Source organism: Eschrichtius robustus, chromosome X (assembly GCF_028021215.1).
Source record: "Eschrichtius robustus isolate mEscRob2 chromosome X, mEscRob2.pri, whole genome shotgun sequence".
Taxonomy (NCBI): Eukaryota; Metazoa; Chordata; class Mammalia; order Artiodactyla; family Eschrichtiidae; genus Eschrichtius; species Eschrichtius robustus.
Window position 1 is genome coordinate 104,856,727 of NC_090845.1, and position 20,918 is coordinate 104,877,644.

Sequence of the window (20,918 nt, forward strand, 5' to 3'; positions counted from 1 at the left end):
TCATTGCATTCATTCCATCATGTCAATATACCACATTTGATTTATCCATTCTCCCACTGATAGACATTTGAATAGTTTCCAGTTTGGAATTTTATGAATAGAGTTTTTATGAACATTTGCACACTTATTTCTTGGTGCATATGTGTGTACATTTCTGTTGCGCATATATGGGCCATAGGGTTACATATGATTGTCTCTAGTAGATAATAAGTTTTCCCAACTGGTTGTGCCGATTTACACTACTAAAAGCAGAAATTGAGAGTGCTAGATGCTTTACATCGTCACCAACACTTGGTATTGTCCAGTAGGTGTGTGTATCATTATCTTGTGGATTTAATATGCATTTTCCTGATAACTAATGAAGTTGAGCACTTTTTCCTATGTTTATTGGCAATTTGAATATCCTCTTGTGAAATGTCTGTTCAAGTCTTTTGCCATTTTTGTATTGGGCTGTCTGTCTTTTTCTTATTAATTTATGAGGTATACGTATGTGTGTGTATTATATATAAATATATATTTTATATATATATGCAAGTCCTTTGTCAGAAACTGCAAATAGCTTTTCTCACTCTATGCATTACCTTTTAATTTCCTTAATAGGATATCTTTTGATAAACAGAAGCTTTTAATTTTAATATAGATGATTTTATAAAAATTTTTCCTTTATGGTTAATATTTTTTTGGTCCTATTTAAGATACCTTCCTACTTTAAGGTCATGAGGATGTTCTATGTTTTCATCTAAAAGCTTGCTGTATTTATGTATTTATTTATTAATTTATTTTAACTTTCACATTTAGATCTGCAATCCATATGGAACTGACTTTGTAAATAGTGTGAGGTAGGGGTCAAGATTCTTTTTTGTCACATATGAATATGTAATTGACCACTTATTTTTAAAAACCTACCTTTTTTCACTGCACCTGGTCCTCGGATAATGGCATAAAAGAAAACTTGTTAGAACAGTTAAATGATATAAAGTATGGTCTTTAAAACTTTTTGAATTTATTCATTTTTTATATTTTCAAGGTTGAAGAGGCCAAATGTCAGAATTCAGAATTTGAAGGAAACCTAGAGGTCAGTAAATTCAATTTTAGCTATTTGGGCTTAAACTCATAGAGTAATTGGGGGCGGGGCAGGGTGAGCATATCCTAAATTTGAACTGCTTTGAGAAAAAACAGACTACTTTGTTCTGTGGATTATTGCCAATTTTCTTTTTCAGGAGTTAAAGTCAGATAATTTGTATTGCAATACAAAGTCTTAATCATATACAAAATTTGGCAGATAATTATATTTAGGATTCAGAAGCAGAGAAAGAGAATAAGCTGGTAATATTCCTTGTGTGCTTTTATTTTATATCTAAGGGTACAATTTGTTTCATGATCCCTGGTGTTCTTCCTGATACTTTGAACACAGTCAGAATAAGAGTCAAAACAAATAAGTTATGCTATGAGGATGACAAACTCTGGAGTAATTGGAGTCAAGCAATGAGTATAGGTAAGAGAATGGGATTTTATTAAAAGTTAAACCATTGATGCATGGAAACTAAGCTGAAGCAGAAAATTGATTGTGGGAAAGGGCTGTTCTTCATTCTTTCTTTTTTTTAAATTTTATTTATGTTTGGCTGCGTTGGGTCTTCATTGCTGCACGCGGGCTTTCTCTAGTTGTGGCGAGCGGGGGCTACTCTTCGTTGTGGTGCGCAGGCTTCTCATTGCGGTGGCTTCTTTTGTTGCAGAGCATGGGCTCTAGGCGTGCAGGCTTCAGTAGTTGTGGCACGTGGGCTTCGTAGTTGTGGCTCGCGGGCCCTAGAGCGCAGGCTGAGTAGTTGTGGCGCACGGGCTTAGTTGCTCCGCGGCATGTGGGATCTTCCCGGACCAGGGCTCGAACCCGTGTCCCCTGCATTGGCAGGCAGATTCTTAACCACTGTGCCACCAGGGAAGTCCCTGTTCTTCATTCTTGACGTCAGCCAGAGAATACTTACAATTGAAATGTATTTTCTGTTTAATTATTGTCAAATCACTCAGGGTTAATTTACAATATGCAACTCTTTGAAAATTTGCCATCCAAATGGTGTTATCCTCTCTTCTGTCCTATCTGTATCTTTGTTAACAACCTGAACAAAAATATAGAAGGCAGGCATGATTAAATCTGCAGATTATGCAATGCTAGAGTACTATCCTATGTGCTGGTAACAGAATCAAGAGTAGGACAATGACCCTGATGGCATTTTATAGAGATAAACATATATCTAGGTTTGAAGAAAATCAGTTTCATTTATTAATTGAGAGGCTGAGCAAGCTATGTGCCAGGGTCAAGTACAGGATTGGAAAGACTGTCCCTTATGGATGTGTGTGCTGTGGCGTGAGGGATAGGGTTTTATTTGACTGTAAGCTCAAAGTGACTCAACATCGGTACCTTAAATATCCCCCAAAGGCATATTGCAGTCATAGGCAGCAGTGATAGTGCAGCATCCAGAACAAGGGAATGCTGCAGGGTGGGGCACAGTGTCCTGGCCACATCAAAAGTATACAGTATTCCATCCTGGGCACCACATTGTAAGAGGTGCATTGACAGACTGGAATCTTTCTTTGAAAGGATAATCAGGATGTTGAAGAATCTCAGAATTTGGGGAAGAACAGTTAACGAAGTAAGCTTAGGGAGTCATAATTGCTGAATTCTAATATTTGAGGTATTGTCAGGTAGAAGAGGGAATAGGCTATCTTTTTTGTGGCTCCATGGGCCAAAACAGGACCAACTTAAGAACTTTCTGACAGCTATCTAACAGAGAGACAGGTTATTGAAGTAGTCAATTCCCTATTAATTGAAAGACTGAACAAGCTATGTGCCAGGCAAGGTTGTATTAGTTATCTATTATTGCATAACAAATTACCTCCAAAATTAGTGGCTTACAAAACACATATTTGGACACAACATTGTAAAGCAACTATACTCCAATAAAAATTAATTTAAAAAAAACAAACAAAAAACAAGAAAACACAACATTGTAAAGCAACCATACTCCAATAAAAATTAATTAAAACAAACAAACAAACAAAAAACACATATTTGGGACTTCCCTGGCGGTCCAGTTGTTAAGACTCCATACTTCCAATGCAGGGAGCGTGGGTTCGATCCCTGGTTGGGGAACTAAGATCCCACATGCTGTGCAGTGCAGCCAAAAAATTAAAAAAAATAATAAAAAAATTAAACAAAAAAAACCACATGTTTACTATCTTACAGTTTCCATGGCTCAAAAATCTGGGCATAGCTTAGCTAGGTACCTCTGGCTCAAGTTCTCTCATAAGGTTCCAGTCAAGCTGTTGACTGGGACTTCAGTCTCATCTGAAGGCTTGACTGGGGCTGGAGAATCCACTTCCAAAATCACTCATATGGTCATTGGAAAGCCTCATTTCCACTCTGGATGCTGGATGGAGGCTGTAGCAGGTTGCATCATGTGCCCCAAAAAGATATGTTCAAGTTCCAACTCCTGGTACCTGTGAATGTGATCTTATTTGGAAATAGAGTTTTTGCAGATGTAATCAAGTTAAGATGAGGTCATACCAGCTTAGAGCAGGCCCTAAATCCAGTGACTAGTATCCTTATCAGAAGAAGAGAGGATACACAGAAACACAGAGAAGAAGGCCATGTGAAGATGAAGGCAGAGATTGGAGTGATGCAGCTACAATCCAAGGAACACTAAGGATTCCTGGGAGCCACCAGAAGCTAGGAAGAGTCAAGGAGAGAGTCTACTCTAGAGCCTTCAGAGGGAGCATGTCCCTGCTGATACCTTGATTTGGGATTTCTAGCCTCCAGACCTGTGAGAGAATATATTTCTCCTGTTTTAAGCCAACCAGTGTGTGGTGATTTGTTACAGCAGCTCTAGGAAACTAATACAGAGGCCTCTCTCAGTTCCTTACCATTTGGATCTCCGCACAGGGCTACCTCATGACATGGCAGTTGGCTTCCCCAAGTGCGTGGTCCAAACAAGAAAGAGCATATGAGAAAACACCCAATATGAGAACTGCAGCCCTTTATAACCTTATCTCAGAAGTGACATCCCATCACTGGTGCTATTCACACATTTAGTCCAGCCCACCCTTAAGGGGAGAGAATTATACAAGGGTGTGAATATCAGGAGGCAGGGATCATTCAGAGTCATCTTAGAGGCTGCCTAACTCAATGTTAGGCCCTGAGATGCTTTCCAGATTTTCATGCCCTGGTAGAAAAGATGAGCATATATTGGGTTGGCCAAAAAGTTTGTTTGGGTTTTCTGTAAGATGTTATGGAAAAACCTGAACAAACTTTTTGGCCAACCCAATAAATAGACATGCCATTCTAAGTGTTAGGTGTAGCAAGGCAGTTAATGAAAGTCTTTGGAATTGGACAGTGCTGGGTTTGAGGCTTGACTCCATCACTTACTAAACCCTCTGGACAAGCCACTAAACCTCTCTGAGCCTTACACTTCTCATCTGTATAAGTGGGAAATAATATTATCTATCTCTTTAGCATAGATATAAGCATGCAAAATTACCTAGTATGATATCAGACATACAGTAGTTGCTCAATTAAGAATAGTAGTGGTAGTTGTTGTTAGGATTATTTTAGGTGTTCTAATAGTGCTAAGCAACCAATAAGAAAAGATAGTCACTGTTAATGAGATGACATGTTTAACAAATATAACATCTTTGTTAATAGTGTCTGAAACCAGTTAGGATATCCTGGTTTCAGATAACCCTTAAGGTGCTTTTTCATCCGTGGAATTTTAGGCACCAGAGCAGGACGTTTTTTTTCACTATTAAGATAACAAAAGGTAAGAGAATTGAAGAGTTTTGGGAAATATGTTGGTGTAGAGGGCAGAAATATCCATAATCTCATTAGTCTAACACAACTGTTGCTTGGTTTATTTCTAAAAGGGTTTTATTTCTCATGCCTTTCTCTTTGTTTTTCATTTTCCAGGTCAGAAGGCCAACCCAACATTTTACATAACCACGTTACTCATCATTCCGATCTTCGTTGCGGCTGCCATCATAGTCCTTCTGCTGTACCTGAAAAGGTAAGGCAGCTGCCCAGGCAGGCTTGACAGTTTCTGCTACCCTGGCTGCTATGGTTATTCTTCTTTGTGGGTGTGTTTGATGTTTCCCCAGTGTGTTGGAAGCATTTTGACTATACCTGGCTTTTTGGTAGTATGGCATGGCAAAGAAATATTATTGTGCCCATTTTCTGGTGAGAAAAGTGTTGGATCCCAGGGCTCTGCTCAGGCAGTGCTCTCTTTGTATATTTTTAGAATTGTTGATAAGACCTATGTTCACTCTACTCTTTCAAATGCCTAATTTGTCAACAGTTGGTTGGTAGCTCATAAGTTTTAGAAATGGAGACCATTACCAATTAAATGACTTGTCTAGTGTGAATGCAAAACAGGTTGCTACTTAATGCTATAGGAAAGAGAACTTCAAGTTGTCTCTAAGTTACAGCACTCATTCCTTGAGAATGTTTTACTTTCTCGATTTCATCATAGGGGCTAGTCTGGTGCTGCTATTATTTGCTCTTTCAGTAAATACCTAAAGTTGGAATAAGGTTATTAAGCTGGTTCTAGAATCAACATTTTATCATTATTTCAGTATTCTTTAAACATACATTTGTTGAGTGCCTATTTATGTGCCAGACACTGTTGTTATTGCTGGGGTTGTGGCAATGAACAGAACAAAGTCCCTATCTATGGTTTCACGTAGTGAGTAGTCAAGTTGTGGAGTTGGGCTGGGGAGAAAGGCTAGGACGTGATATGAGGCTCATCTTACATAGGATGCCAGGGAAGGCCTCTCTGAGAAAGTGACATTTGAGGACAGAATTAAAGGAGCAAACCAGTCAGATATTCAAAGAAAGAGTATTCTAGGCCAAAGGAACAGCAAGTGCAAAGGTCCTGAGGCTGGAATGAACTCCGTGTGTCTTGTTAGAGGAGAGCATGCAAGGGGGAGAACAACAGGAGATGAGGCTGGAGAGGCTGGCAGGGCCAGATCATATAGGCTGTGGCAAGGAATTGAAATGTTATCCTAAGCATGATGGGGAAACATGAGAGAGTTTTAATCAGTGGAGGGATGTGATTGGATTTACTGTCGTAAAAGATCATTGTATTGCTGAGTGAAGACTTGACTTGGACAAGAGTGGAGGCCGGTAGACTAGTTAGGAGGTAGTAAGAGGTAGTCTGATGTGAAATATATTTTGAAGATGGAATTAATAGTGCTTGCTGATGGCTGCTTGTCTTCGAAGGTGTGAGGGAAATTGAGGATTCAAGGATAACTCTTAGATTTTTGGCTTCAACAACTGAGTGAATGCTAGAGCCATTTACTAAGATGGAGAAGATTGGGAGGAGAGCTGGCTTTAGGGAAAAGGTGAGGACTTCAGTTTTGAACATGAGAAGTTTGAGATACCTATTAGATATCTAAGTAGAGATGCTAAACAGGTACTTGTATACATGAATCTGGAGTTTAAAGGAGAGGTTTGGGCTGGAGAAAGAATTTTGGGAGTCCTTGGCATGCAAATGGATTTAAAGCCCTAAGACTGGAAGAGAGCACTAATAAAGTGAGGGAGATAAAGAGGACAAAAGAGAATGCTGGGACACATCAACATTTAGAGACCTAGGAGATGAGGTAGGTCCACCAAAGGGTACTACTATCAGATGCAGAAATAGAGAGTCCAGACAAAACTTTAATTCTAAAAGATACGTGCACCCCTACGTTCATAGCAACACTATTCACAATAGCCAAGACATGGAAACAACCTAAATGTCCATTGACAGATGAATGGATAAAGAAGATGTGGTACATATATACAATGGAATACTACTCAACCATAAAAAAGAATGAAATAATGCCATTTGCAGCAACATGGATGCAACTAGAGATTATCATACTAAGTAAAGTAAGTCAGAGAGAGAAAGACAAATACCATATGATATCACTTATAAGTGGAATCTAAAACGTGACCCAAATGAACATATCTATGAAACAGAAACAGAATCACAGACATAGAGAATAGACTGGGGTGGTTGCCAAGGGGGAGGGAGGTGGGGGAGGGATGGTGTGGGAGTTTGGGATTATAAGATGCAAACTATTATGCATAGAATGGATAAACAACAAGGTCTTACTGTATAGCACAGGGAACTATATTCAATATCCTGTGATAAACCATAATGGAAAAGAATGTGAAAAAGAATGTATATATATGTATAACTGAGTCACTTTGCTGTACAGAAGTAATTAACACAACATTGTAAATCAACTATACTTCAATTAAAAATTTTTTTTAATTTAAAAAAAGAGAGGAGACAAGTAAGAAAAAGGAAGAAAAATTAAAGAGAATGCCCCCTGTTCTCGGAAGATTATTTTTTTCAAAATTATAAACAGCAAGCTCCCATCTGATCTGTGATAAGTAAAGCACCATTATTATTTAAATGATAGAGGATAACACACACAGAGCCACACACACAATTATAACTATGTGAGGTGATGGATGTGTTAATTAGCTTGATTGTGATGATCATTTCACAATGTACACATATATTAAAATGTCACTTTGTACACCTCAAATTTATACAATTTTTGTCAAGTATATCTCAATAAGGCTGGAAAAATTTTTTTTCATTGAAAGGGTATAAGTAGTCTGCTACTGATGGGCCCTCTGCTTTATCCACACTTGATACTTTTAAGAGATCGATTTCTCAGCTTGTTTTAGAAATTTTTTCACAACTACATTATCACTAAAGATGACTTGTGTACCATGTCTTTTGTCCAAGGCTTCTTTTAATATGGCTGTATTTAAGTGGGACATTTCTATGGAATGGAAGGTTTGATCAAAAATGTCTCTGTTTTCTTAAAGGCTCAAGATTATTATATTCCCTCCAATTCCTGATCCTGGCAAGATTTTTAAAGAAATGTTTGGAGACCAGAATGATGATACCCTGGTAAGCACTGACTCTGTGAAGTTTGAAATTGATTTTTTTGGGGGGGAGGCTATGGGATTTAAAAATAATTTGGTAAAACATAACATAAAATGTACCATTTTAACCAGTTTTAAGTATACAGTTCAATGGCATTAAGTACATTTACAGTGTTATGCAACCATCTTCAATATTTCCAGAACTTTTTCATCATCCCAAACAGAAACTGTACCCATTAAGCAATAACTCTCCGTTCCCCTCAACCCCTGATAACCTCTATTCTGCTTTCTGTCTCTCTGAATTTGCCTAATCTGGGTACCTCATATAAATGGAATCCTACAATATTTGTCCTTTTGTGGCTAGCTTCTTTCACTTAGCATAACATTTTCAAGGTTCATCCATGTTGTAGTATGTGTCAGAATTTCATTTCAAAACTGGTTATTTTAAACTACATTTTATCTAAAAGATTAAAGAAGAGCTGATTTAAAATAATGTTGTATCTCAGGCCAAGCATACCATTTAAGAAGTTCCCAGAATACTTCGCCTGTCTTGTATCACGGGGCTTCATTCTCTCTCTGGGGTAGGGAATATATTTGATCTAAACCTGCAGGGGGAGGAGCCTCCTTTATGAAACTAAGCCAATAGGCAGGTCTTCTGACTGGAGTAATTTTAAAAACTTAATTTAGGGAAATATAAAGATAAGGTAAACAATTGAAATAGATTGTGTTCATGCTATTGCCTGGAAAGCTGGCCTCCGAAGACATGGAGCTAGAGCAAACCCACCCGAACTGTTAGAGTTAGTTGGCTGCAGACTCTCACGCTAGAATTTGTGGCTGGAAAAGCTAAGACCTTATGGGAACAAAAGAGTTTGAGGCTTCTCTGATAAATACATTCACCCAAATAAAATAATAAAGACACTAAATGAAATAAATATCAATATTATTGTATATATCTTAAATTAGTAATTTCAGGCATAGGGCAGTTAATTCAGGGAAATAGTACAGCATAGTAGATAATAGCCTGCGCTCTGGAGTCAGATTGTCTGGATTCAAATCTCTGCTGTGTCATTTACCATCTATTTGACCTTAGGTAACTTCCTTAACCTTCCTGTTAAAAAGTGTAAAAAGTGGAGGTAATGATAGCACCTGCCTCAGTGTTGTTATGTGGATTAAATTAATTTAATACATAGAAACCACTTAGTATGCCTGGCACATTATAGGTGCTTAGTAAATGTTAGTGCTTAGTATTACTATTGATAATACTTTCCGTTTATCTTTAACGCCCAAACGATTCTTGTAATAACGGGTGATACACAGTGGCTAGGGAAGGAAGGCAGGGAGGCTCCCATGCAGTCAGAGGAAGAGTCATCTGGATCACTTTTTCACCAAGTCATGGGCATGGGCAGTGGGTAACTGTGCCAGATAGGGCACCACTAGCCAGGGAGGTCCAGAAGTCAGGTACCTGATGAAGGGCTGGTATACTGTAACTGAGGTGACGGTGTTTCTTCAGCTTTGAGTCGCAGTCAACTGCAATGCTTGTAGGAATATAGAATCCTGGGCCCTACCTTCAGAAGTTCGGATTCACCGGCTCTGGGATGGGTCCCAGGAGTCTGCGTATTTAAAAGGAGCCCAAAGATGATTCCTATCCTGGCAAGATCATTCACGGAGCGCACTTTGAAAATCACTGTTATAGATATTTTCCTTAGGATCACCCATGTGTCTTCATTTTGCCAGCTACTGAGACAGATGCTGGAGGTTGAGAACTGTGCAAGTATTCTAACAACTCCTCTAACCAGTGATTGGAAGTCTACCATGTGTACACAGTGTATTAAATGCTCCATCTTCATAACCACCCTGTGGTGTAGGTGCTGTTAGTACCATTTCACAGATGAGGAAATGGAGCCTCAGTGAGGTTAAATAACTTTACTGCAGCCACACAGCTAGTAGATAATAAGGTGAGATTTGACCCAGGACTGTCTGATTCTAGACTTTTCTCTTTCTTTCCACTATGCTGCATTGCCTTTTGTAAGACAGAATGTTTGTCCTCAGGAACCTCACTACCTCCTTAGAGTTCTGTATGATAGAAGTACCAGGTTGGGATAGGGGAGTTCCGAGAAACAGATTTGGAGTCATGTTATGGCTGGCCTTATATGAGAAGGTATTAGGAATATCATTCTTTGTTTTTATAACTTTTTATTTTATACTGGCGTATAGTTGATTAACAATGTTGTGTTAGTTTTGGTTGTACAACAAAGTGATTCAGTTATACATATACATGTATCTATTCTTTTTCAAATTATTTTCCCATTTAGGTTGTTACATAATATTGAGCAGAGTTCCCTGTGCTATACAGTAGGTCCTTGTTGGTTATCCATTTAAAATATAGCAGTGTATACATGTCAATCCCAAACTCCCTAACTATCCCTCCCCCCCCACCCTTGCCCCTGGTAACCATAAGTTTCTTCTCTAAGTCTGTGAGTCTGTTTCTGTTTTGTTAATAAGTTCATTTGTATCATTTTTTTAAGATTCCGCATATAAGCGATATCATACGATATTTGTCTTTGTCTGACTTACTTCACTCAGTATGATGATCTCTAGGTCCATCCACGTTGCTGCAAATGGCATTCTTTCCTTCTTTTTAATGGCTGAGTAATATTCCATTGTATATATGTACCACATCTTCTTTATCCATTCCTCTGTCGATGGACGTTTAGGTTGCTTCCATGTCTTGGCTATTGTATACGGTGCTGCAATGAACATTGGGGTACCTTTTCAGACCATGTTTTTCTCCAGATATATGCCCAGGAGTGGGATTGCAGGATCATATGGTAGCTCTATTTTTAGTTTTTTTTAAGGAACCTCCATACTGTTCTCCATAGTGGCTGCACCAATTTACATTCCCACCAACAGTGTAGGAGGGTTCCCTTCTCTCCACACCTATCATTCTGACAACAACCTGGAGGGAATGGATTAGAGAGGGGAGGCGCTAGCACGGTAGCAAACTGGGAACCTAGTCCTGAATTTGCCCCACAGATGTTTTGTTTGGCCAGCGTGGTGTATTTAAAATTTTTCAATTTGGGATCTTAAGCACGGCATGCACTCTACCAGTTCATCTCAGGCCCTACCATTCCTAATTCCCACTGTGGTTTCACATGTTGACCTAACATGCCAGACCCCTGAAAAGCATTTGAGTTTGCTACCCCTTTTAGCAGAATGAAGACAGTCAAAGTGCCATGACACAAATGTCCAATGTCTGTGAAAACATGTTTGGACTCACTGATATATACAAGACATACAACCAGAGCGTTGATGAGATATAAATTTCCAGCTTAATAAATTTCTAAAAAGTGATAATATCCAGTGTTAACAAGTGGGTGGGGAACTGGCACTTTTCATGCAACGCTGGTGGGCCTGTAAAATGGTATGTGTTCTTTCTGGAGGGCAACCTGGTAAAATGTAACAAGAATCTTTGATCTTGTAATTACTTCTTTAGGAATCTATTTTAGGGAAATAATCCAACAGTGGTACAAGGATGGTCAATGTAGCATTTGTTTCTAAAACGAAAAATTAGAAACTAAGGAAACATCAACAATCAAGAATAAGTTTTTTAAAAAGTTAGGTTTTCGGGGGCTTCCCTGGTGGCGCAGTGGTTGAGAATCTGCCTGCTAATGCAGGGGACATGGGTTCGAGCCCTGGTCTGGGAAGATCCCACATGCCGCGGAGCAACTAGGCCCGTGAGCCACAACTACTGAGCCTGCGCGTCTGGAGCTTGTGCCCCGCAACAAGAGAGGCCGCAATAGTGAGAGGCCTGCGCACCGCGATGAAGAGTGGCCCCCGCTTGCCACAACTAGAGAAAGCCCTCGCACAGAAACAAAGACCCAACACAGCCAAAATAAATAAATAAATAAATAAATAATAAATTTAAAAAAAAAAAAGTTAGGTTTTCAAAGCATTTAATGTCCTAGCAAAATACTCACGGTGTAAGTGTAAGAAACATATCATAAATATGTAGTGTATTACAATCCTAATTTTTATAAAAAACGCATCAATATATACATAGAACAATGAGTGGAAGGAAATGGGTCAAAATAATCATCTCTGGGCAGGAAGATTGTGGATAATTGATATTATTCTCTCTCTACCTTTCTGAAATTTCCAAATTGCCTGTAATGAGCATGTATTACTTTTATAATAAAAAGAAACGCTGTACAAGTCATTAAGGGAAAAGAGAATATTGTGGTCATCCAGGTCTGTGAGATAATAGGGATTTGAACTTAGGTGGTAGCAGAGGAGATTGATGCAAGAGACATTATTAAAGGAAACTCATTACGACTTGGTGACTCTGTGTGGGTGATGAAAGGTGGCGAGAGTAAAAAATAATTTCAAGGTTTCAAGCCTGGGTGATAGAGTGAATGATGGTAACATTGACAGCAAAATCAGATCAATTATCTTTCTCAGAGATGGGAAAATTGCTTTTTTTCAATTTGCTGTCTAGAGGATAATATGTTGTCCTGATGAGTCAGATAATTCTATAATTTAGTGAGGTGGATACACTGACAAGATGGACCACTAAAAGCATAAGATGTTTTTGTTTGCGGTGGTTGCAGACCATTAAATAAAATCAGTGTTTAAAACTAAAAGTATAATAAAAATGCCAGACAGGGGAAAGGGTAATAGAACAAATTTCCATGTTTGCTTTTTAACCAAATGAATAATCTACTTTCTCTACATGGCAGCAGTTCTCGAAAATTGAACTGCATATGCATCAGGAAGACTGTCCTTTTACTTCTAGAATCATCGAATTAGGGAATGAATAATTATGGAGTGAACATTGCCCTAGAGGTCATCTAATGAGGTGTATGTTTACATGTTTAGTTGTCTTTAACTATAAATTTTCAAAACTCTAGATTCTAGTCCAACTCCTCACTTTAAAGATGGGGACATTGGGGACCATGGAGAAATTTCTCAAGGACTATCACATAGAGAGAGAATTGCAGAACCTGAAGTAGAAGCCATTGTAGCCCAAATTTACCAACTTCTAATCCCAAGAAAGAATCCATGCCCTTTCTAAACACTTTCTTCTTCCACGCTGCACCATCAGTAGTGGTTGTTAAAAAAAAAAAAACTTATTTAGGTGTGGCCACCAATAAATTAAATCTTCTGTATCATTTTCCTTAAGGTTTCTACTGTTTTGACAATGTTTTGTTCATCACTGTAGTAACATTTTGGCCAACAGCATTTTTTCCTGTTGCTTTGCTGTTTCCCTTTTCTGTGTGACTAATTGGGCTGCTGGCCATATTTGCAGGGTAGGGGGGCTTTGCGGAGGGAATTGCTTCTCTTCTGCATCTGCATTTCTTTTTCATCCATAAAATATTATCTATTCTTCCTCCGCTTCTTGGAAACCAATTACATTTTCAGTACTGTGCCAGTTTTGAATTCCTGATTGGAAAGCAGCTTTTTAACTTGGAGTTGACTTCCAAATACTGCTGAATTTTTTTTTAACTTCAGTGTGTATCTTTAAAAGCTAAGATCGCTTTCCTACATAGCCAAAATAGCATGGCCGCACTTTAAAAATTATTAATTCCTTAATATCATCTAATACTCAGTCCATATTTAGATATTTCCAACTGTCCCAATTGTCAGGAGACAGATACTATCCAGTTGTCCCACCATTAGTGAGATGGACCACTGTATTTAAGGTGATAATAGCATGTCCCCTCCTGCCATCTCCACGTTTCCTCCCCTTGCCACCTGAAGATAATCTGTGTGGTGTTAATGTTAGCACCCTGTCAACTCTTCAGCTGATGCTTTTTATTGGCCAATTAGTATCCTTGCTTGAATCAATAATCTCATTAGGGGTTGTGAAACGATGATGATTTTTCTCATCTATCATTTAATCTACATTTATAAGCTAACACTTTCCTACAAAGCACTGCTTTCAGTCCTCAACTAGGCTTCTTAGTTGTTCTGAAATTCGGTTTCTGCTAGAAAGGCAGGAAACATGTTTAATTCTTTCCCTTTAATTATCAATTTTTAAAGTGAGGGTTTGAATTGATAGCCACCTCAAATGGTACCAAATTAGTCCCCGCCACACCGCATTCAACAGGTTCTTTTTAAGCTGCAGTGATTTTTAAGGCGTGGGGATCTACAATTCATATTGTACAACTTTCTATTGTGACTGTTGCTCTGAAGAAGATGGGGGCACATAATCAGCTGACTTGTACACACAAGGCCAGTGTTTTGCATGGTGCTTAGGTGCATGAAACCCACTTCACCTCTGTTGGCAATTCACTGTGGGAAATAACCAAATCTTGAAAGTACTCTTAAATTGAAACTTGATGTTCCATTATTCTATGACTTTTGTTTCTCTCTTTTAAAAAAATTATATATACATGCATGTGTTTTTCTAGGATGACAAACAGCTAAAAGCCAGTTGTGTTCACCACCCAAACACTGATTTTTTTTTCATCTAGGATGTTTTTCATCTTTGGCCATTATTCTATTGTTTATTACCTTGTTTAAAAAATCGGCAGGGTAAGAATTGAATTATGGACTGTAATTTTGTGGATTTTTTTTTCTACAAGTAATTTTAAAATTAGACTGACATATAATTCACAAAATTGAATAACAGGTCAGAGCCTTTGCCTTTGTCCCTTTTACCTTACATAGACATATTCATAGAAGCAGTGCTCAGGCAAAGGCCCTGATGCTGATGATGGGTGAAGATAGAGTAATCAAAGTTTCAGGAATGAAAAAAGGCAATTAAAAAATTAATGTTTTCTTAGAAGCCATTTCTGCTGCACTGTTCTGATTGCTTTTTTCCTGTCCAACACAGTTAAGCATTGGGTCTAATGAGCAGAAACCAATGAAAATGTAACATTCAGGGTGCATTTTTTAAATTAAAATAATTTTTCTTTTAAAAGAAATATGTTTATTATAGAGAAATGAGAAATACAGATAACCAAAAGAGAAAAATTAATCTTGTCACCCAGCTATAATCATCTTTAAGGTTATGAGAACAACACAGAGAAATGGAAATACAGTCGTCCCTTGGTATCTGTGGGGGATTGGCTTCAGGACTCCCTCGGATGCCCAAATTCATGGATGTTCAAGTCCCTTATATAAAATGGTGTAGTATTTGCACATAACCTATGCACATCCTCCGGAGGGCTGACTGCACTTTTACTGGTAAAGGGAATAATAGTAACAACAATAATAATAACAGTTCATACTTATTGAACTTTTGCTATGTGTTAGACACTTCTCTAAGCACTTCCTTCATTAATTTGTCCCCATCCTGCAACAGGGATTATCTCCACTATACAGATGAAGACAGTGAAGCACCAGAGGGATTATATGTAACTTGTTTGAGGTTACACTGCTGCTACCTAGCAGAGCTGGTATCGAAATCTAACTAACAAGAGTTAGAGCTGCTCAGCACCTGAGTCCTGAAGCCAGGCTTCCTGATCCTGCAGTCCACACTTCTAACAAATTATATAACATGTTTTAATAAAATGCTCGTTTTATCTTTATTTGAATTTAACAGATGAAAAGGAAACAGGTGGAACTGAAGGAATTTCTGAACTTTTGACAAACTATAAAATAATTTTTAATGATTATTAAAGACAGCAATTTTTCCATATGTTCTTCCCATTCTCTCCCCATTCTTAAAGTTGTCCAGGATCTGCATTTCCAGTGCATAAGGCCATTATATACTATATTGTCTCCCTATAGCCCTCTTTAGTCTTAATTCTATATGGTATGTATTTGATGCTAACCCCCGATCTTTATGTTGCTGTCTCTCCGGTCATTTTGGTTTTTTGAAGCTCCAAAAGTTTTCTCAGGAAGGATTGATGGGACCAACATTTCCTGGATTATTTACATATTGATGGAGTTTCCTGCATTAATAATTGAAATTCATTTTAGCTAGATATAAAATCCATGGCTTACATGTTCTTGCCTTGGGGATCTTAAATATGTCATCCATTTTCTTCTGGCATAAAGTGTTGTCAAGGTCTGCTGACAATATAATACTCTTTCTGTATTAAAACACTTGGTCTTTTTTGCCTGGTTGTCAAAAGATTTTTTCCTTCGAAGTCCAATAATTTTACTAGAATATGTCTTGGTATTAGTCATTCTGGGTTGATTTTCCAAGGTATATAGTGTACCTTTTCAGTATGTAGTTTCAAATCTTTTTAAAAATTTTCAGTGAAAATGTCTTCACTTATAGACTTTGTTATTCTGTTCCCTTATTTTCCTTGCCTGTCTTCTATATTTGTCACATCCTTTTGAATAATTTTCATCTATCTTTATTTCTTTTTGATTTTAAAAAAATCCTCCTTTTCATCTTTTGTTTCTCTTAAGGTATTATCTGTTGTGTTTATTTGCCCCTGTGTTTCCTCTAGCTAGTCTTCATTTCTGAAATGATTATTTTCTTTTACTTCTAATTGTTTCTTGGGTTTTACCATGTCATTTCTAAATTGTTCTTATTCTGAATTTTTATATTCTTCGATATCATGCACAGTTTTTCATATCACATAACTTTTTCTTAGTATACTTTTGCTAGTTTTGAAATATTAGATTATAATTTTCATCTGTGTATATTTTGTGGACATCTTTCTGGCATCTTTTAATGCCATAAGAATATTATCCTGTCACTTATTTTTACATGAAATTAGTTTCCCTAAAGTTTTAGAAGGAGACTTGATTTAGGATAGTTTGGTTTTTTTTTTTTCTCATTTCATGGCTATAGAGTTCCATCTTCTATTATTATTTTTTTTAATTTATTTTATTTTTTTATTTATTTATGGCTGTGTTGGGTCTTCGTTTCTGTGCGAGGGCTTTCTCTAGTTGCGGCAAGCGAGGGCCACTCTTCATCACAGTGCACGGGCCTCCCACTATTGCGGCCTCTTTTGTTGCGGAGCACAGGCTCCAGACACGCAGGCTCAGTAGTTGTGGCTCACGGGCCCAGTTGCTCCGTGGCATGTGGGATCTTCCCAGACCAGGGCTCAAACCCGTGTCCCCTGCATTGGCAGGCAGATTCTCAACCACTGCGCCACCAGGGAAGCCCCCATCTTCTATTATTTTTGACAATTTTTCAAAACTATAGTGAATTCCTTTCTGAAATCTGGCTCTGCCTGTTCACCTCGTCTACTTTTATCTGGACTTTCTAGTTTGTGTCTCTTGTCTGTGTCCTAGCCAGTGTGCAGTCTGTTCCTATCAGTTTCTCTTCAGAGTGGGACTTTGCCCAGGAAGGGAGCTTTGGATGGTTTTGAGAGTTCATAGGGCTCAGGTGGCTCTCAGGCTGTTCTGTGGACTCCTTGCATTTGGTCACTCTTTTGGCAGTGCAAACCCCTGCCAGACTCACTTATTGTTCATAAATTAGCTTGCTGAAGTTTGAGTGAGTTGTTTTAGAATTCTCAGATCTATCAGATGCCCTGATGATTCCCTCTCCATGCTTTCCCATAGCTAATACCACTTTGCTCTTGTAGCATCTCTAATTTGTCCCTACCCGCTCATATTTCAGGGTTCATGGGGGCATCACTTTCATCTGGTCTTGTTGCAGATTGTGTCCGTGGATTTTGCTTTGCTTTCCTACTTACCCTGCTTACCTTTCCTACTTGTGGTTTTTATAGTGGCATTTGGGGAAATGCAAAAACTATGCTGCCATCCACTACCTTCCTCATAGGATTTCTCTGTGAACTACAGACCATGGGCCAACTCCTGCCTGCCAGTTGTTTGTGTACAGGCTGCAAGCTGCGAATGGTGTTTACACTTTTAAGTAGTTGAAAAATATAAAGAAGAAAATAATATGAAATTCAAATTTCAGTGTCCATAAATAAAGTTTTGTTGGAACACAGCCATGCCTATTCATTTATATATTGTCTATGGCTGCTTTCATGCTACAACAGCAGAGACTATATGGCCCTCAAAGCTGAAAATGTTTATTATCTGGCCATCTACAGAAAAAGTTTGCCAACCCTGGTTCTATAATATACTTTTTCTTTTTTTAAAAATAAATAAATTTATTTATTTATTTATTTTTGGCTGTGTTGGGTCTTCGTTACTGCACGCGGGCTTTCTCTAGTTGCGGCGAGCGGGGGTTGCTCTTCCTTGCGGTGCGCGGGCTTCTCATTGCCATGGCTTCTCTTGTTGCAGAGCATGGGCTCTAGGCGTGTGGGCTTCAGTAGTTGTGGCACGCAGGCTCAGTAGTTGTGGATCGTGGGCTCTAGAGCTCAGGCTCAGTAGTTGTGGCGCATGGGCTTAGTTGCTCTGCAGCATGTGGGACCTTCCTGGACCAGGGCTCGAACCCGTGTCCCCTGCATTGGCAGGTGGATTCTTAACCACGGCGCCACCAGGGAACCCCTATATATATATTTTTTAACATCTTTATTGGAGTATAATTGCTTTACAATGGTGTGTTAGTTTCTGCTTTATAACAAAGTGAATCAGTTATACATATACATATGTTCCCATATCTCTTCCCTCTTGCGTCTCCCTCCCTCCCACCCTCCCTATCCCACCCCTCTAGGTGTCACAAACCACCGAGCTGATCTCCCTGTGAGCCCTATACTTTTTAATGGCTAAATAGTATCATACTGTGTGAATATATCATGGTGTACTTAACCAGTTCCCTATCATTGGTCATTTAGATGAATTCTAAATTTCATTGTTATAGGCATCATTTCACAGCTGATATTAACATATGTATTTCATTACTTTCTTGGGATAAATTGTTACAAGTAAGATTGCCGGATCAAAGGAGATTATATACATTTTAAACTCTTTGATTGTTATTGACAAATTGTCATCCAGAAAGGATATACAGGTTAAATATCTATTAAGGATACTGCTTAAATAAATTATGGTGCAGTCATGCAATGAAATATTATACAGAGGTCAAAGGAAATGAGGTAGATCTATTTTACTGACGTACGAAAACATATACTCTATGCTGTCAAATTAAACACTCTGGTTACATATCTAGGGTATGATTCCTTCATATTAAGGAAATGGTGGCATTAGAATACACACACTTAAATTTTTCACAAGAAGCACTGATTACAACTAGGTTATACTGACTTACATACCAACCAGTAGTGTGTCTCAGTGGTTGTTTGGCCATGCTTTTGCCCACATGAATATATCTAATTTTTTAAAAAATTCTTCCCAGTGTGTTAGATGAGAAAAGGGCATCTTGTTTTATTTTATTTTTATTTTTTAAACATCTTTATTGGAGTATAATTGCTTTACAATGATGTGTTAGTTTCTGCTTTATAACAAAGTGAATCAGCTATACATATACATATGTCCCCATATCCCCTCCCTCTTGCGTCTCCCTCCCACCCTCCCTATCCCACCCCTCTTGGTGGTCACAAAGCACCGAGCTGATCTCCCTGTGCTATGCGGCTGCTTCCCACTAGCAATCTATTTTACATTTGGTAGTATATATAAGTCCAGGGCATCTTGTTTTAAATTTACATATCAGGTTTTGTATTTTTTCACGTGTTCATTGGCTTGAATTAACTCTTTCATGAAATCCTTGTTCATTGTCCATTTTTGCCCTGCAATATTCGTCTTTTCCCTGGTGGTTTGTAAAGCTCTTTATACATCAGTTAGTAATCCTTTGGTTTGTCGTCGATGTTTGTCTTTGTATTGTATTTAGGGTGATTAATGATGTACAGAAGTTTTTTTATGCAGTCAAATCTTCCTTTATTTTTTATGTGTAGAAAGCCCTTTCCTACTGCAGATTTATATAATTGTTCCTTAATACATTTTTCCAGGACTTATTTGATTTTATTTTTCACATATAGGTCTTTAACCACCATAGGGGGTTTATCTGTGTAGGCTGTGAGGTAGGGTTTAACTTCATTTTTCAAATGTTTAGCCAGTTGTCTTAGTGCCATTTATTGAATAAGCCATTATTTTAAGGTTATGTAATTTTTTTCAGATTGTTTTTTATTAGAAGTGTGTGCATTTCACATTTTTAAAAAATTAGCTTTGTTGATTTGATTTACATACCATAAATTTTACTCTTCACAAGTGTACAGTTAGAAGAGTTTTAGCAAATGTATGCAATTTTGTAGCCACCGCTCCAATCAAGATATAGAAAGTTTCCATCATCCCCCCCAAAAGTCCCCTCATGCCCTTTTGCAGTACACCCCGTTCCCCAGTCCTGTACCCTTGCAACCACTGATCTCTTTTCTGTCCCTAGAGTTCTGCCTTTTCCAGAATATCATATAAATGGAATCATGCAATACATAGATTTTTGAGTCTAGCTTCTTTCACTTAGCATAATGCATTTAAGACACACCCACGTTGTTGCATGTCATTGCTTTTTCTTGCTTAGCAGTATTCCATGATATGGCTGTAGCACAGTTTATTTAACCATTCACTTGTTCAAGGATATCACAACTATTCCCAGTCTTTGGCTTTTATGAATAAAGCTGCTATAAACATTCATGTAGAGGTCTTTGTGTGGACATGTTTTCATTTCTCTTGGGTCAATACCTGCGAGTGAGATTTCTGGGTCATGCAGTAAGTATATATTTTGTTTTATAAGAAACTGTCAGGCTGTTTTCCATAGTGGCTGTGCTATTTTACGTTTCTACCAATAATATATGAGAAATCCGGTTACTCTGCATCCTTATCAGCACTTGGAATTGTCAGTGTTTTTTATTTTAGCCATTCTACTAGGAGTATCAGGGTTAAATAATTATTTAGAATAATTTGGATATTTTTAAAAATTAATTTTATTTATTTATTTATTTGCTGCGTTGGGTCTCTGTTGCTGTGCGCGGGCTTTCTCTAGTTGCGGCGAGCGGGGGCTACTCTTCGTTGCGGTGCGTGGGCTTCTCATTGCGGTGGCTTCTCTTGTTGCGGAGCACGGGCTCTAGGTGTGCAGGCTTCAGTGGTTGTGGCTCACGGGCTCTACAGAGCACAGGCTCAGTAGAATTTGGATATTTTAAACAGTGTTTTCCAACTTTTC

General features: G+C 38.2%; 1 protein-coding gene across 1 annotated transcript in view; it reads left to right on the forward strand.

The window, feature by feature from the left end:
- The window catches only part of IL13RA1 (interleukin 13 receptor subunit alpha 1), a 67,487-nt gene that overhangs the window by 43,004 nt on the left and 3,565 nt on the right, over nt 1-20,918 (forward strand). Inside the window, exons 7-10 of the mRNA XM_068533566.1 lie at nt 1,028-1,075; nt 1,363-1,495; nt 4,955-5,051; nt 7,871-7,955. Coding sequence (XP_068389667.1) covers nt 1,028-1,075; nt 1,363-1,495; nt 4,955-5,051; nt 7,871-7,955 — 363 coding nt within the window. The remainder of the gene's footprint in view (nt 1-1,027; nt 1,076-1,362; nt 1,496-4,954; nt 5,052-7,870; nt 7,956-20,918) is intronic.